Source organism: Microcebus murinus, chromosome 20 (assembly GCF_040939455.1).
Source record: "Microcebus murinus isolate Inina chromosome 20, M.murinus_Inina_mat1.0, whole genome shotgun sequence".
Taxonomy (NCBI): Eukaryota; Metazoa; Chordata; class Mammalia; order Primates; family Cheirogaleidae; genus Microcebus; species Microcebus murinus.
The window spans coordinates 34,581,734-34,598,564 of record NC_134123.1 but is presented as its reverse complement, the minus strand read 5'-3'; the positions used below and the strand labels follow the sequence as shown (position 1 = coordinate 34,598,564).

The window sequence follows — 16,831 nt, the reverse complement described above, 5'->3', positions numbered from 1 at the left end:
TCAAAGGAACGTGAGTGCCACGGGGACATATCAGTGGGACGCAGGGGTGGGTCACGGGGCCTCGGGAGAAGCGCCACTCACCAGGGTTGTCGGTGGCCCCCAGCTCCACTCTCCCTTTCTCCCCACAGCGTCCTCGTCACGCCGACGGCCACCCCTCCGTTCCCACGGGACACAAGGCAGAAACTAACACCCTCCTTCCCGATGTCAAGCTCCTACAGCATCCGTGTCCTGGAGCTGCCGTGACAAAGTGCCACGAACTTAGTGGCTTAAAACGACAGAGATTGACTCTCAGGGTTGAGAAGCCAGAAGCTGGGGTCCAGGTGTCCAGGGGTTCCCTCTGAGGGCTCCGGGGAGGACCCTTTTCCTGCCTCTCCACCCTCTGTGTCCCCTTCTGAGGACCCAGTGAGGACGTGGGCCCCACCTGGATAGCCCAGGGGTCTCTCCCCACCTCAAGACCCTCCCCTTAGTCACACCTGCAAAGCACACCTGCAAAGCCCCTTTCGCCACGTGAGGTCACGTAGCCGCAGGTTCTAGGATTAGGGTGTGGACGTCCTTGGGGGCCACTGTCCCGCTGACCACAGTCCCTAACCGTGACACCCCTGGCGCTAGGGGGTGTGGGGAGGGGTGGGCTGCTCTGTCAGGTCACACTCCCGGGCCCCGGGGGTCAGGACGTGGCCATCGTGGCCATTCTTCAGCCCCACGCCGTACGGGCAGAGCCAGGCTCGAACCTTCAGCCGAGCAGCCCCGAGGCTGGTCCCCCTGGGCTGCCTGGGGGTGGCACGGGGGAGCCACCGGGGGCGTGCGGATGTCGGAAATGCTCTAGACTAGGGTTGACCTATGGCACTTCCTGAGACGATGGAATGTTCCAGAACTGCACTCTCTCTGCACGGCAACCCTTGAGTGCTCAATCTGTGGTGGTGCACGATGGAGGAAGTGAATTGTAATTGCACTCGATTTTAATTAGTTAAGGGTCGCGTAGCCTCATGCACGGCACAGCTCTCTCGTCCTGGGCGGCAGTCACGTGGGTTTGCACGTACGGAAAGCCACGGGGAGGGGGAACACTCGAGATTCGAGCCTCTGCACATTTCACTGTGTCTATAGTAACACCACGCCTCAATTTAAAGAAAACGCTTTGCTGCCCTCCTGAGAGCTGGTTTCTGAGCCTCTGCAGACCTGGCCCTTCCGCAGCTCGGGGCAGCGTCGGGCTGAGAGGCGGAAGGGCGAACGCGGCCGTCAGCGTGGTCACTGGCACACGGCGCGGACGCACAGGGCCCCGCCTGCGCCTCAGCCCCCGAGGGCATCTCGGAACACAGTCCCCTGGAGCCAGCGTCACCAGGCAACGACGCCTGCTGTGTTTGCTGAGGCTCCCGCAGGTAATTCCTTCTCCAGAAAAAGTGTTTAAAAGGAAAGGCGTCCCAGGAGTGTGAGGTTGCTGTGAGCGAGACTAACGCCACGGCACTCACTCTAGCCTGGGCAACAGAGTGAGACTCTGTCCCACCCCCTAAAAAAAAAAGAAAGGAAGAAAAGGAAAGAAAGAGAGAGAGAGAAGAAAGAAAGAAAGAAAGATAAAAAGAGAAAGAAAGAAAAGAAAGAGAGAGAGAGAGAAGAAAGAAAAAAAGAGAAAGAAAGAAAGAAAGAAAAGAAAGAAAAAGAAAGAAAGAGAGAGAAAAGAAAGGAGAAAGGGAAGGAAGGGAAGGAAAGAGAGAGAGAAAGAAAGAAGGAAGGAAGGAAGGAAGGAAGGAAGGAAGGAAGGAAGGAAGGAAGGAAGGAAGGAAGGAAGAGAAAGAAAGAAAGAAAGAAAGAAAGAAAGAAAGAAAGAAAGAAAGAAAGAAAGAAAGAAAGAAAGAAAAGAAGGAAAGAAAGAAAGAAAGAAAGAAAGAAAGAAAGAAAGAAAGAAAGAAAAAGAAAGAAAGAAAGAAAAGGAAGAAAGAAGGAAAGAAAGGAAGGAAGGAAGGAAGGAAGGAAGGAAAGAAAGAAAGAAAGAAAGAAAGAAAGAAAGAAAGAAAGAAAGAAAGAAAGAAAGAAAAGAAAGGAAGAAAGAAGGAAAGAAAGGAAGGAAGGAAGGAAGGAAGGAAGGAAGGAAGGAAGGAAGGAAGGAAGGAAGGAAGGAAGGAAGGAAGGAAGAAAGAAAGAAAGAAAGAAAGAAAGAAAGAAAGAAAGAAAGAAAGAAAGAAAGAAAGAAAGAAAGAAAGAAAGAAAAGGTGTGTTGGCTCCTACCGGGAGCCCACGTCTGGTGGTGACAGGACGGGCTGGGAGGAACCAACACAGACGTTGAAAAGGCAACGAGGTCGGGAACGAACGCATCTCTGTTCCCGTTCTGCGCCGACGCCCCTCACAGCCGGCCACGTAGGGGCGCCTGCCGGTCGGCAGGGAGCACGGGCATGGGCACGGGCACCAGCGACGGGCCACACCGCCCCGTCCTGCTGCCGTCCCGGGCACGGGGCTGAGTGTCCTCTGCCCCACGGTGGGACAGGACCACACGGAGGCCCAGCCTCACCCCCAAAGCTTGCGGTGCCCTCGGCCCGGGGGAGGGTGCCTCACTGGACTGTGTAGCCGGGGGCGGGCCGCCCAATCCCACAGAGTCGTGGCCACGAGTTCTGTGAAATCATCCCCAGCTTTTAAAGGGGAAACTGAGCCTCGCCTGAGAAGCTGAGAGCCTCGTCAGCGGCCCTCCCAGGCGCAGGGACAGGCAGCGTGTTGCCCCTGCTGTGCTGACTGGCTCCACAAGGGAGAATGCAGCCGCATCGAGGGAAAGTCCTGAGCTTAGATCCCAGCTCATTCCATGACGGCCGCAGCTGCGCTGTGACAGGAACCCTTGGCCACCGAGAGGCACCTGCTCAGGCCCGCACCGCCCGTGGAAGGAATGACGTGGGCACCGGAGGGCGGGGCTCCGAGCGCAGAGCTTGGGACCGAGGCAGAGCGGCCACACGGCCATCTCCCCGTGCCACCCATTAACACGGGGACGCGGGGACAGAGACGGGCCCAGGAGCCAGAGCGGCCTGCCAGGCCCTCGGAGGGGAGACGGACGGCAGCGCCCCGGGGCTCCGGTTCCGCCGGCTGCACGGCAATGCCACGTCCAACGGGAGCACCGCACGGAGCCGGGCGTGACCGGCTGTCTCCACGTTGGTGCGGTGACTGTCCTCGGTGCACGGACGTCTTTGTCGCCTGAAGAAAATGTCCCCGGTTATTTTTAAAAGCTGTTGTGAGCCCCGAGACCCTGCGATCCTCCTGGGAAGGGGACCGAGCCTGGACACCTTGTCATGAAACCACAAACACACGGGGAGGAAAAGGTGTTGACTTCGGACCTCAAAGCCACGGCACAAAAACAAACGGAAGGACCCCCTGTCCCCGGCAGGGCTTTGAGAGCTCAAGGCCAGGCTGCGGGGCGGGCTGGCGATTGTACTGAGGGTTCCTGGCCCCACTTTGAAGGTTCAAGGCTTCCTCCCTTTGCTTTCATGTTATTTTCTCGCTTTGTGACCATGCAGATGTGTGAGCCGCGTTCCCGTCCCTGGCAAGCTGCCACCCCTCCTCCCCTGCCCTCCCCGGTGGGTGACCAGAGAACAGTCTGTTCCCAGGGGGCCACCAGGAGCAGACTCGGTGCCCTTGATGCTGCCCCCCACGCCCGAGGACAAAGTCCCTGTCGCCCCCTTGCCACCCCCAGGGCTCACACAGCCCCTGCCCCCACTCCCTCCACGTGCCTGACTCCTGCTCCCGCCTGGCGCCACCTGTCTGGTGTCACCTGGAGCACCTGCCTGATGCCATCCGCGCTCCTGCGGTGGCCGGGGACCTCCTCCTCTGGGACTTGTGCCTCGTGCCGAGAGGCGGGCTGTCTGCTGGCGGCCGTGTCCCCAGCCTGGCGCCCAGCGCCTCCCTGTCCACCCGCCCTGCGCCAGAGCCAGACCCGGGGGTCACCCTCAGGTCCTCCTCACCCCTCAGTCCCTGAGCCCAAGGCGATAGGGCTGAGGGATGTCACCAGCCTTCTGACTTAGCCACCCCTTCCCAGCCTCTCCCCCACGCCCGCCAAATCCACGCTTAACAGCGGGTCTTTTCTGGGAAACACTTGCCTGGCCAAGCTGCTCCCTGCCCACAGCAGGCTTCTCCTCACATTGGGATGAAGCACCAGCTTTCCCCATGAGGTCCCCACCCCCTCCACGTGGGCTTGCGTGTGCGGCATCCCCACACGGCTTGTCGGCTCCGCCGCTACCTGCGCGAGCAGATTCTCCCTTCCTCAACGTCCTCCCCAGCCACCTGCCTGACCACGGGCCTCCCGTGTCCCAGTCCCCGTCTCTGGGCATGTGTCTCCAAGCGTGGCACTCCTGCGTGTTAGCTCGTTTCCCCTCTGGGGTGTCTGGCCTGGGGGTGGTGTCCCCATCTGCTCTGCCGGCCCATGGCACAGCTGTGCTCCCGCTTGTGGGGCTCAGGTAGGACTCGCTGCACCCAAGTCAGACATGTGACCTCTGGCTCTGCACCCAGGGTGCCATCCGCTCCTGTGCCCACCCTTCTCTGCCCACTGCCCCGCCACGCCGTGCGTTTCCTCCTCTCTCCCAAAGCCCAGCCCCAGAGCCTGCTCCCAGGACGCCACCCCCGTCCCCACGCCAGGCAGCAGCATGCCCTCCGCTCTGGGCTCTGCACTCCGCTGCCGTTTGCTCTTCCAGCGTTTCATGTCGCCACAGCTGTGGGCTCACGGGACGCCCACGGGCCACGGTGTCCCTGTGGGCGTCTCCTTCCTGCAAAGCCGGGCATACGTCTAGCCATCGCTAGATATTTGACGGACGGCGGGGTATGAGACGCTTTTGGCTACAAACATGAAACGTCCTTAAATCAGCGATCTGCTGACCCTCGCTCTCGAGAAGCCAGGGCAGGGAGGGGAGCAGGTGTCACCATGGGACGGGCCCAGGGCACACGTGGAGCACGTTGCCCGTCACAGGGCAGCACGGATCGCAGCCCACACGGCAGAGGGCACGGTGCAGGGTGGGGGACAATATGCACCTGGGCACTTTCCGAAATAAAGAGTGGGACTGTAAACTGCAAAATCCTCCTTTGCAGCTCTGAGCTCCCCGAACGTGGCCGTAAGGCGTCTGTCCCCCGGGCCGCTGTGCCGGAGCTGAGAGGGAGAGCAGAGGAGCCCAGGCGGGCGGCGCTGAAAGAGCTCAGGTCCCTACAGACAACAGAATTCTTCTTTTCTTTTTTTATTTGAGACAGAGTCTCACTCTGTTGCCCAGGCTCGAGTGAGTGCCATGGCGTCAGCCTAGCTCACAGCAACCTCCAACTCCTGGGCTCAAGCGATCCTGCTGCCTCAGCTTCCCGAGTAACTGGGACTACAGGCATGCGCCACCACGCCCAGCTAAGTTTTTTCTATATATTTTTAGTTGGTCAATTGATTTATTTCTATTTTTAGTAGACACGGGGTCTGGCTCTTGCTCAGGCTGGTCTGGAACTCCTGACCTTGAGCGATCCTCCTGCCTCGGCCTCCCAGAGTGCCAGGATTACAGGCGTGAGCCACCGCGCCCGGCCCAGATGACAGAATTCAACGGCTGCTTCAGACCCGCACGTACCCCTCCTGCCACCACCGGTCGCCGCGGTGCAGGGGTGGGCGAGGGTTCTTCCTGTGCAGCCCGGGCGGAGTGGAAGAAAGTTCGGCGTGGGCCTCAGCTCACTCAGACATTTGATAAGACCCAGGGTGGGTGACAGCAGGGACGCCCGGCTCCCGCCTCTCTGGAAACTCCAAAACGTGTGTCAACAGGAAAAAAAAAGAGCTTCTGTTTCCTCCGAGCTCCAGATACGCTGGGCGACCGCGGCGCTGAGGATCAAGGCCGCGTGCGCTTCAGTGTGGAGATCATTCCCTTTGTCACAGCTTCCTGTGTCACCTTGGGAATCTCTGCTGGCGGCACTGACATGGCTCTGAACCCGGGGAGTTGCTTTTAAGCCAAGTGAAATCTGCTGATCCTCTACTGAATCCAGGAAACGCCGAGGGGGCCGCCCCACGCATGGCCGGGGGTCCCGAACACGGGAAGGGAGGCGCAGACGGCAGACGGCAGCCGCCCACCCCGGAGGGCTTCGCCTCCAGAAAGACAAGCCTTCCGTGCGCACACACACGCGACAGAACCCTTCTCTCCTTGCATACTTAAGCACACAGCCCTCACTCCGGTTTAGCACCCGCGGCCATTCACAGAGCACCGCCCGGCCTGCGCAGGCGGCGTGCAAGGCCCAGCGACGCGTCCGTGGACGGAACGACAAGACAGGCCCAGGCCCGGCCGGGGCGGGGGGTCACTCCCTGGGGGGTGGGGGACAGCAGGGAGCCCGCAGAGCGGATGAGCCAGCGTAGAATGCGCCAGAAGTGGCCGGGGGAGAGGATCACACCTGAGCAGAGGTGTCCAGGGGTGACCAGACCTGGGCGGCCGGGTGCAGGGGCAGAGAGACTGGAGACCCAGAGCCAGCGGGGTCTTGGGGACAAAGAGAGGGGCTGCTGCAGAGGAGGACGGCCTCCCCCTTAGGCTCTTAAGGTGACCAGAAGCTATTAATACAAGGTTTCTTTTCTTTCTTTCTTTAGATAGAGTCTCACTCTGTTGCCCGGGCTAGAGTGAGTGCCGTGGCGTCAGCCTAGCTCACAGCAACCTCCAACTCCTGGGCTCAAGCGATCCTCCTGCCTCAGCCTCCCAAGTAGCTGGGACTACAGGCATGCTCCACCTTGCCCGGCTAATTTTCCTATATATTTTAGTTGTCCAGTAGAGAGGGGGTTCTCGCTCTTACTCAGGCTGGTCTTGAACTCCTGACCTGGAGCAATCCTCCCGCCTCGGCCTCCCAGAGTGCTAGGATTACAGGCGTGAGCCACCTCGCCCGGCCCATACAGACTCTTTTTTTTTTTTTTTAAATGTAAAGTAAATGTTTATTATTGGAGAAAAGAAAAATGTATACAAGAAAGTCTAGATTCTTTCTCCTCATGCACTTCTTTTAGAATAAAGTTCCAAATATCAACTATGAAGACATTTACAAGGATAAATTTTTTTCTTCACATGACCATTTACTGTGTGGTGGGCATTTTTTCATAGAAGGCATATACTGTAAACTAAATATATTCTTATAGTTTAGAGGAAGCTTAGAGCAATAATGTATTAACAAAGAAGATGGTATATTTTACTGTAAAATATTATAAAAGTGATACAATTCTGTGGCTCTTTACTACTTGATTTGAACAAAGGAATGAACAACAACCAAAAAAAAAAAGACACCCAGTAAAATCATCAAGACAGGGCTGGCTTTAAGATTTTTTGTATTCGACCCTTTCTGCTTTCACATCATCTCCAATGAGCTGACACACGTAAGCGACCACTGCAGAAGCCTGGATATCCATTAGCACAAATGATGGAATAATGTTTCCAAGGCATTATATGCTCCAGTGGCAGAACCTAGGTTAATGCAGAATTTATTTTCATGCTCAAATGCTTCAAATTTGTGTGTGTGTGTCCTGAGACAAGAATGTCCACATCAACCTGCCTCTGCAACAGCCGGCCATATCTCCCCATGGAATAACTTGATGTCCACGGATCAAACCAATTTTGAACTGTCCAACAGTCACAACTTTCTGTTCTGGATAATTCAGACTCTCATCAAAATCTCCTCTCGCAATATGAGCATCAGCAGCCAGGGTCTTGAGATAGCCCTAACTCTCTTTGGTGCAAAGGTTTCCTGTGCAGAGAATGTGCTGAATCTTTCCTGGCACCAGAAGTTTCTTTGAATTTAGCTGGCAAGCTGTTGCTCCGGCGTGGGATGTGCAGATCTCCTAATACCAACACCAACGTCCTGTCACCGGGGCTCCGCTCAGTCACCGCAACCGCCGCTGCCCTCTTCCTCAGGCTCCTGGGCGCCCCCCATACAGACTCTTTACGTTGTGCCTTTTAAGGGTGACTCACGCTGTGTCCCACCACCCAGCAATGTTTACAAAAGCACGTCTTCAAGCCGGGCGAGGTGGCTCACGCCTGTAATCCTGGCACTCTGGGAGGCTGAGGCGGGCAGATTGCTCGAGGTCAGGAGTTCGAGACCAGCCTGAGCAAGAGAGAGACCCCGTCTCTACTATAAATAGAAAGAAATTAATTGGCCAACTAATATATATAGAAAATTAGCTGGGCATGGTGGCGCATGCCTGTAGGCCCAGCTACTCAGGAGGCTGAGGCAGAAGGATCGCTTGAGGCCAGGAGTTTGAGGTTGCTGTGAGCTAGGCTGACGCCACGGCACTCACTCTAGCCTGGGCAACGGAGTGAGACTCTGTCTCAGAAAAGAAAAAAAAAGCACATCTTCCAGACATTCCGTTTATTCCAATATCAGCCATTCTTTTCTTAAAGTTGTAAGAAACCACCGCTTAGTCAAACCACAGAACACAACCTTACTTCCTCAGAGAAATTCCCAGAAGTGGAGTTACTGGGTCAAAAGCGTGCACCGTTCAAAGTCTTTTGATAGAGTGTCCCACATTTCCCTCCAGAGACTCTATGCTCCCTATGCCAGTGCAAGCGAGGACAAAGGACACAACTTTTAGCAAGGGCCAGAGCTGCAGAGACCACTGTTTACCAGGGGGGTGCACCGCTGCCCTGCGGGAGGACGCGCGTCCGGATCGTTCCAGCAGAGGGCGCTCTCTGCTAAGATTTAGAGCCAGCGCGGGCGCGGGAGCCGGGGACACACAGGTGAGTCAGTGCTTCGGGAAGCTGCGTCAGGGCAGACGGAGCTACACGTACACCAGAGTGCACGTGCAGGAGAATCTAGGACCTTGCCATATGGAAACCAGGTGAAACTCAACAGTGGGGCAGAACAGCCTTGGGACTTGAAAATGCTCTTGGGGGTTGTCTCCTCCGTGCTCAGGCTGTGCTCACTTCTAGCTCCAGGGCACCCACGGCTGGCAGCACCCAGCCCTGCGTGCAGGTGCGGGTGCGGCTCCCTCCCCGCCCTGCTCATCTACTGGCCCTGGGCTCTCAGCGCCACGCACCACCCCAGAGAGCCGACTGGCACCTGCCTGCTCCCTGCTACCAACCGACCGGCTCTCCTCTCTTGGCCCCTTCCAGCGTCCTCCTCCGTTTATCCTGGCTGTAATTTCACACTTCCGTGTACGGCTGCTGGCCACCTCTCTCTGTCCTTGAGGAAGGGTGGCAGAATGATTGAAAGTACAGTGTAAGTTTGGGGCCCAAAGGGCGGGTTTCCAGTCCACTCGCTGCTGGACAAGTTACGCAACCCTGCTAAGCCTTAGTTCACTCATCTAGGAAATGACACCGAGGCGTGACGCCTACTGTATCAAACAACAAATATTTAGTGCCGGAGGACTTGGCAGGGGCTCGCTAAGCTTGCCCAGCCTCAGTAGAAGGGAGCCAGGCAGCACCCCCTGAGAACACTGGGGGAGGAGCCAGCGTGGGGCACTCTGTATCTCCCTCAAGCCACCAACACAGATGATGCATCGCAAGTTATATTTGCGTGACCTTTAATGACCTTGTGCCCCTCTGTTTCTGGTGGTTTGGGCTGCTGGGATGTTGGACGATTTTTGCCCCTGCAGATGAATGACTGGCACATTGAGAGGGGAGATCCAGAGGGACCTTGCTCGGCATTCCTCAGCGGAGCAGCCCCAAGGGGAGCTCCAGGGACAGCCCCGACACTCCTGGCGGCAGCTAGCTAGCGGTCCCAGGATGACTGCGTGCCTGGCCTTCTCCCACCCTGGTTACTCATCAGAATTCCTGGCTTCCGGACGCAGACACTAGCAGACTGTTCCGCTGGGAACACCCAGCTCTGAAGCCTCATAAACTGTGCCCCTCTGAGGACCCGCTGGGACAGATGCCAAGGACACAGGGGCACTGCGAGGAGGGTGCCGAGGAGCTTCTGCTGCCCTGGCCCGTGACCCGGGTCTCACGGCAGGTGTTTATGATTCTTTCCCTAAGAATAACTGCTGGAGCCCCTGAGATGCGGGGGTAGGGGTTCTCATTCTTGCTCCTTCTGAGGAACCCTCCCGCTCCCCGGACTCCACTGAGCTCATGCACATGGCTGGTTTCCCGGGCCTGTGCTGCTGTTCCTCAAAGCTGCGTGCCCGCCCCTGGCTCCTTGGCAAGCTCACCCGGGATTTATATGGGAATTTCTGAGCCCAGCCATGGCTCAGGCCTCTGCGCTGGCCCCGGCCCCGGGGATCGGCTCCTAGGCCCAGCGGGACCACCAGCGCCCGGGGGGCCCATGTCCGCGTACCCCCACGACCCCGGGTGAGCAGGCGGGGGAGGGGAAAATCGGGGGTGGGGGGGAGGCTCCCACCACGTTGGTCCCCCCCACCCCACGGCAGGAGCCTGGGCTGCCTTGGGGCGGGATTGGGCACCCCAAACCCCACCCTTCCGCGCCCCCGGCCTCAGATCGCTGCCAGGCCGCACCTGGGGGCGCGGGGAACGTGGTGCCGGGGGTCGCAGGCCGGGCCTTCCGCGGGCCCGCGCGCCACGTGCAGCGAGCGCCGCGAGAGGCCTGGCGGGGCGGGGCGTGGCCGGCGGGCGCGGGCGGGCGGAGCCTCGGGCCGGGCGGGGCGTGGCCGGCGGCGCGCGGGGGCGTGGCCTCCCGGTGGGCGGGGCCGCGGCGCGGATAAAAGGCGCCGCGGCGCGGGCGCGGGCGCAGACGCAGCGGAGGGCGGCGCGCGGCGCGGCCGGTGCTCGCAGGGACTCGCGGGGCGCACGCGGGGCGCACGCGGCGCGGCATGGCGGGCGCGGGCCCGAAGCGGCGCGCGCAGGCGGCCGCGGCGGCCGGGGAGGAGGAGCGGCAGGCGCGGGAGGGGATGCTGGCGGCGGCGCGGCGCGCGGACGGCGCGGCCCCCGGCGCGGAGGGCGAGGGCGTGACCCTGCAGCGCAGCATCACGCTGCTCAACGGCGTGGCCATCATCGTGGGCACCATCATCGGCTCGGGCATCTTCGTGACGCCCACCGGCGTGCTCAAGGAGGCGGGCTCGCCGGGGCTGGCGCTGGTGGTGTGGGCCGCGTGCGGCGTGCTGTCCATCGTGGGCGCGCTGTGCTACGCCGAGCTGGGCACCACCATCTCCAAGTCGGGCGGCGACTACGCCTACATGCTGGAGGTGTACGGCTCGCTGCCCGCCTTCCTCAAGCTCTGGATCGAGCTGCTCATCATCCGGCCGTCCTCGCAGTACATCGTGGCGCTCGTCTTCGCCACCTACCTGCTCAAGCCCATCTTCCCCACCTGCCCGGTGCCCGAGGACGCCGCCAAGCTCGTGGCCTGCCTCTGCGTGCGTGAGTATGGGGCGGGGGTCGTGGTCCCCGGGCCACGCGTGTCCAGGCCATCCCTGTGTCCCTGGACCGTCCCCCTGGGTCTCTGGGCCACCCCTGTGTGTCCCTGGACCATCCCAGTATCCCTGGGTCCCCGGATTCCGTGTCCCCGGACCATTCCCTCGTCCCTGGAGCATCTGTGTGTCCCTGGACCATCCCAGTATCCCTAGGTCCCCGGATTCTAAGTCCCTGGACCATCCCTGGGCCATCCCCGGCAGTTCTAGGTTAAGGTCATTGGCCACAGCCCACGTGCATTTCATTCATTTGTTTACACCTCTCCCAGTAGCCCTGGCTGTACCGCAGTGAGAGGATAGCGGGGTTCCTGGGCTGACTCTCACCCTCGGTGGGCAGCCCCCTTCCCCACTTAACCCATGGAGGCTGGAGCAGTTCCGGGCAGTGCCAGCCTGCCTTTGGCCCTTACTGAGCAATACTCCCGGGCTCTTGCATGGCACCCACGTGTAGACCGAGCAGCCCTTCCTGTTTGAATTACCACTGCTGACTGGTCGAGAAGAAGGAAACTGCAGCTAAAAAAAAAAGTCATTCATTTCTGCTCTCTACGCAGGCTTGTTGTCAATCAGTGACACAGGCTGACTCATAGGAAAACAGTAGTAATAAAGTGGACTGTGGCTAGTGGGTGCTGAGCGTTGACTTCTCCAAAGGTTGCCGGGTGCTAAGAGAGGGGAGCTTGGCTGCAGATTAAATCTGTGTGTGTTGGGGGCACCTGGGCTGGGGGAGTCCCGACTTGTGCTGAGTGAGAATCACCCCTGGACATCATCCTAACGTGGTGGGCCCGGCGCCAGGATGTTCTCACCAGGCCAGAGAGAACCACTGCTCTGCAAAACAGTTTTCTTGTGGGATTTCAGGAGGGAAAAATAGTTTGTACCAAGTGCCACGTGATTGGGGGGAGGCACTTGGCGGTTCTCAAGCTCATCTGTGGCCTCGGAAGTGTCCTCCTTTCAGAGCCCACGGTGGGGCCCCGGCCACCCAAGGCTCAGGTTTATTTGTGTCCGGAGCCCCAGCCCATGGAAGGGCCGGCCTGGTCTGGATAGCGCGCACAGGTACAGGGCTGGGAGGGCTGGGTTTGTGGTTCTGGGTCAGTAGCCGTGAAATCCAGGGAATTGCAATCGCCAGGGAGTGGCTTGGAACGGCGGGCCTGTCGGCGTGCTGCTGGCGTTTTGGGGCCTGTGGACTGTTTCCTGTCTGCCCCTCTGTGCATTGTGGGGAAGGCGTCTCGGCACTTTGAGGCGTGCTCCCAAAATGTGAGCATGTGGCGGGCAAAACTCAACAGGGTTCTGTTTGGCTGCCTGAGACCGGGAGCCTTCCTGAGGCTTGGAACAGAGCAGCCACGCCACCGTGAAGGGGACATTATTTGCCCTTGTAGGGCGTCCCAGGGATGTGGGTTTCAGCATTAAAAAAAAAAACTTTGTTTGGTCCAAATCTAGGAATAGCAGCAGTAGCTCTGCCTAAGGCCGGGAGTCGGGAAACCACGGCTCTCGAAGGGCGTCGGAGATGCAGATTTCGGGGGTGCCGGGCCACGCCCTGCCACGAATGACAGGCCCCAGGGAGAGAGGTTACTTCGCTCTCCTGTTTTGTCACAGGAGAACTCGACTTGTCTAGTTTTCGCTGTTTCTAGGTACCGTTTTAACGTTCTGGCCCCGCACGTAATGACTTGGATGACGTCTTCAAGGGGCTCGTGGGCTCGTCTATAGAAACGGGACCCTGGGTGCCACCTCCCGACTCTTCCTGCTGGTGCTCAGAGAAAGTGGTGGGAAATCCTACTTGGCCAACAGGAGGGAGATTTAGGGTGGAGGGTTTTCTAATTTCCTCTCTCTGGTAGGGCAGCGAGTCATACGTGAACACGTTATCATTTACAAATTGGGACGACACAGAGCGTATGGAGTAAAACATGAGACCCACGCTCCTCCTGCTTCACCCTCCCCGGGCTGCGGTGGCTGACAGCGTGCCACCTCCGGAGGTTTCTCTGCGACAGGCGGACAGTGGGCTTATCCCTTTAAAGTGTCAGTTGGATCCTAACGTACTTGTCACCTTTTTAAGGCTAAAATGATACTGCCGTGTTTCCTCATCAGCGCACAGAGGGGCGTCTGTGCCGGCACCGGCTGGACTAGTGTACTTATTTAACCTGCCCCCTGCAGGCCCCCAAGGAGGGCGTTTGGGGTTAGGGCAGGGGTCCTCAGACTTGTTAAACAGGGGGCCGGTTCACTGTCCCTCAGACCGTTGGAAGGCCGGACTATAGTTTAAAAAAAAAACCAACAAATTCCTATGCACACCGCACATATTTTGAAGTAAACAAACAAACAAACAAACAAACAAAACGGGCAAAAGCACCCGCAGGTGGCCCGCGGGCCGTAGTTTGAGGACGCCTGGGTCGGGGTGTACACGGACTCGGATTTGGTCGCTAAAGTGCTTTCTAAAGAGGCTGTGCCAAGTCACACGTTCATGGATTTCTTTTGTGATAATAAGGCCTTTAAAAATATTTTTCACAGCTTTCCAACAGTTCTTTTTGGTCAAGTGGGCAAAGCCTGAGGGTAGGTTCTGGAATACACGCAAAGGCCTTGCCAGCACCCTTGGGCCTGGGGTGAGGGTCCTTTTCGGTGTGAGTGAGGGTGGGCTTCTTTTGTGTCCTTCAGCCATTTGTTGTTCTGTGACCCACCTGTGTGCGTCCGGGGAGGGGGCGTTTATTGCTTTGTTTTTTTTTTTTGAGACAGTCTCACTCTGTTGCCCAGGCTAGAGTGCGTGCCGGTGCGTCAGCCTCGCTCACAGCAACCTCCAACTCCGGGGCTCAAGCAATCCTCCTGCCTCAGCCTCCCGAGTAGCTGGGACTACAGGCATGCGCCACCATGCCCGGCTAAGTTCTTCTATATACATTAGTTGGCCAATTAATTTCTTTCTATTTATAGTAGAGACGGGGTCTCGCTCTTGCTCAGGCTGGTTTCGAACTCCTGACCTCGAGCGATCCGCCCACCTCGGCCTCCCAGAGAGCTAGGGTTACAGGCGTGAGCCACCGCGCCCGACCTTATTGCTTTTTTTGTTGGAAAGAGGGTTTTCAGTGGCAAAGGGACGTGGCGTCTGCAACGGCGAGTGTGGTCTGGGGCCACGTGTCTGCCACAGAGGAGCCTTGGTCAAATGCTCGGGCCCCGTGGAGAGAGGGAAATGATGGGCCTGTCTGGGGTGCTCTGCGTCAGCCCCCAGAGGGGTGATGGAGGTCTTGGGCAGGGAGACCCTCCCCGCCTGGAGGGGGCAGCTGAGAGGTCTTGTGGCAGGTGCAGCCTCCCAGGTGGAGGGAGATGGCCACATCCCGTGTGCAGGGCGGCCTGCAGCCCTGCCTGGGCAGGATTGGCACTCGGGACACCCCTGCCTGGGACCCCGTCCTAAGGCTGTGGACATTGTTCTGGAGGCAGAGAAAAGCCACAGAAAGTTGTGGTGTTTTTTTATTTTTTTAAGACAGCGTCTCGCTCTGTCGTTTGGGTAGTGTGCAGTGGTGCGATCATAGCTCACTGCAGCCTCCAATTCCTGGGCTCAAGCGATCCTCCTGCCTCAGACTCCTGAGTAGCTGGGACTATAGGCATGTGCCACCACGCCTGGCTAAGTTTTCTGTTTTTGGTAGAGACGGGGTCTGGCACTCCTGGCAACAGTCAGGAGCCACCATGCCCGGCCAGAAGTTGTGTTTTTTAATGATCCAACATAAAGCTGGGTTCCAGAATTCCTTCTCAGGAAGAGAAGGGGTCCTCTGTACCCCATCTGCCTTGAGCCTGATCCTACAGAAGCTGCCACACAATGGCTTTTGGGTCTGTCCCCAGCACACGCACCTCTGAGGCTGCCCGACAGCCCCAAAGGTGTGGATCGGAGAGCCAAGTTCTCCTTTTTGCTGGCGATCTTTTCGTTCCCCTGGGCACATCCCACAGAAGGTCCCTTTCTGCTTGTGACATTGTGTCGGGGAAACAGTTTGGCTTCAGAGCCCAAGGACAGGGAGGAAGGAGAAATCCCTGCCTTGGGGGTTTGCATTCGGAGTTGCCGGAGGGTGTGAAGGCCAGAGGAGCCGGCTCCGTGAATCTCTTTCCTGATGGCCATGTGCAGTTTGGTACGAGAATGGGCTTACGTGGATGTTATCTGCTGCTTAATAAAAAGTTGGTCGTGTTTACTTGCAAAGTGACGCTGGGTCTTATCTTATCGGCAGAAGGCACAGGCTGGAGTCCAGATTCTCCCGGGGCCTGGGTTTGATTCCGGCAGTTTATCTGGCCTCCCTCCCCGGCCACCACGGCTTTCTCTGCACAGCGAGCAAGCAGCAGCTGCCTAGAGTCAGGGCGGGGCTTGGGGGTCGTCCGAGGTCACGCTCAGGCTCCTATCAGCACGGCCGGCCGAGGGCGAGTTCTCAGGAAGTGGAGCTCTCGGGGTTCGGGAGGGCAGCTGCGGGGCTTGCTGCTCCCGCTGCCGAGTGGAGGACGCTCACGCGAGCCCGGGGTGGCCCTGCGGTGGCCTGCGTGTGGCTTCTCCGAGGCTGAGAGCAGCCGCCGCCCACGCTCTGCTCCTCTCCTAGTGGGAGCCGCCTGCGGGGACAGTCCCCCCTGCTGCTGTCACTGAGGGGTCATAGGTCAGCCTTGCAAAGCCCCCGGTCTGCTGGCGGCTGGGGACACGTCTCGACGCCTTCTCACGGGAGACGTGACAAGCTGGCACACCCACGTCCTGGCCGTCACTCCGGGTGCATCTGGGGACCGTGGCCAGGGAAACGTCACCCAGTCGGGAGCAACCCGGGTTATGTTTCCAGGAACGCCCTGGGGCCCGCCACCCGTCCCAGCCTGCCGCGTGTCTGAGGAGTCTGGGCCTCGTGTGTTTATGTGTGCGGCCCTCGCCGATCACCCGCACCGTCCCTGTCCTGTTTACGCTGGGCAGCGAGCAGCCCTCGGACTGGCCTTCTCGTTTAGCGAGGAGGAGCGAGGATGGGAGAGGAGGCCGGGCGCGGTGGCTCACGCCTGCAATCCCAGCACTCTGGGAGGCCGAGGCAGGAGGATCGCTCAAGGTCAGGAGTTCCAGACCAGCCTGAGCAAGAGCGAGACCCTGTCTATACTATAAATAGAAATAAATTAACCAGACAACTAAAAATATACAGAAAAAATTAGCCAGGCATGGTGGCGCATGCCTGTAGTCCCAGCTACTCGGGAGGCTGAGGCAGGAGGATCTCTTGAGCCCAGGAGTCTGAGGTTGCTGTGAGCAAGGCTGACGCCACGGCACTCTAGCCTGGGCAGTAGAACGAGACTCTGTCTCAAAAAAAAAGTGGGAGAGGGAGAGAAAAGCCCGTGGGGCACGTGTCAGCGCCTCCGCTCCTGGGGGGAGGTGAGAGGCAGGTTTGGGCGGGGCCGGCTGGTTGGCAGCCGGTCAGTGGGGCCGTGGGCGGGGGAGGGTGTGCATTTCCCCTCCAAGGTGCTAGAGCCACTGGCCGCCTCCGTCCACCCAGGGTGTCCACCCGCGCCGCCCGCTCCTGGCCCCAGGCCTGTGGAAAGCGCAGGGTCTGCGCGTTGGGGAGGCCGGGCGGCCCC

General features: G+C 58.9%; 1 protein-coding gene, 1 long non-coding RNA gene and 1 pseudogene across 3 annotated transcripts in view; 2 read left to right on the top strand and 1 right to left on the bottom strand.

Moving 5' to 3' along the window:
- Positions 1–7,258: 7,258 nt before the first annotated feature.
- Positions 7,259–7,872, bottom strand: LOC105855042 (vacuolar protein sorting-associated protein 29-like; annotated as a pseudogene).
- A 146-nt stretch (positions 7,873–8,018) lies between these two features.
- Positions 8,019–10,027, top strand: LOC142862565 (uncharacterized). The gene is made up of 2 exons (XR_012913643.1): positions 8,019–8,675; positions 9,051–10,027. It is a non-coding gene; the product is annotated as an uncharacterized LOC142862565 (long non-coding RNA).
- Positions 10,028–10,618: 591 nt separating this feature from the next.
- The window catches only part of SLC7A5 (solute carrier family 7 member 5), a 28,412-nt gene continuing 22,199 nt past the window's right edge, over positions 10,619–16,831 (top strand). For both annotated transcript variants that reach the window (XM_075995853.1, XM_020282706.2), the window contains exon 1: positions 10,619–11,243. In XM_075995853.1, coding sequence (XP_075851968.1) covers positions 10,700–11,243 — 544 coding nt within the window. In that variant the 5' untranslated portion in view covers positions 10,619–10,699. The remainder of the gene's footprint in view (positions 11,244–16,831) is intronic.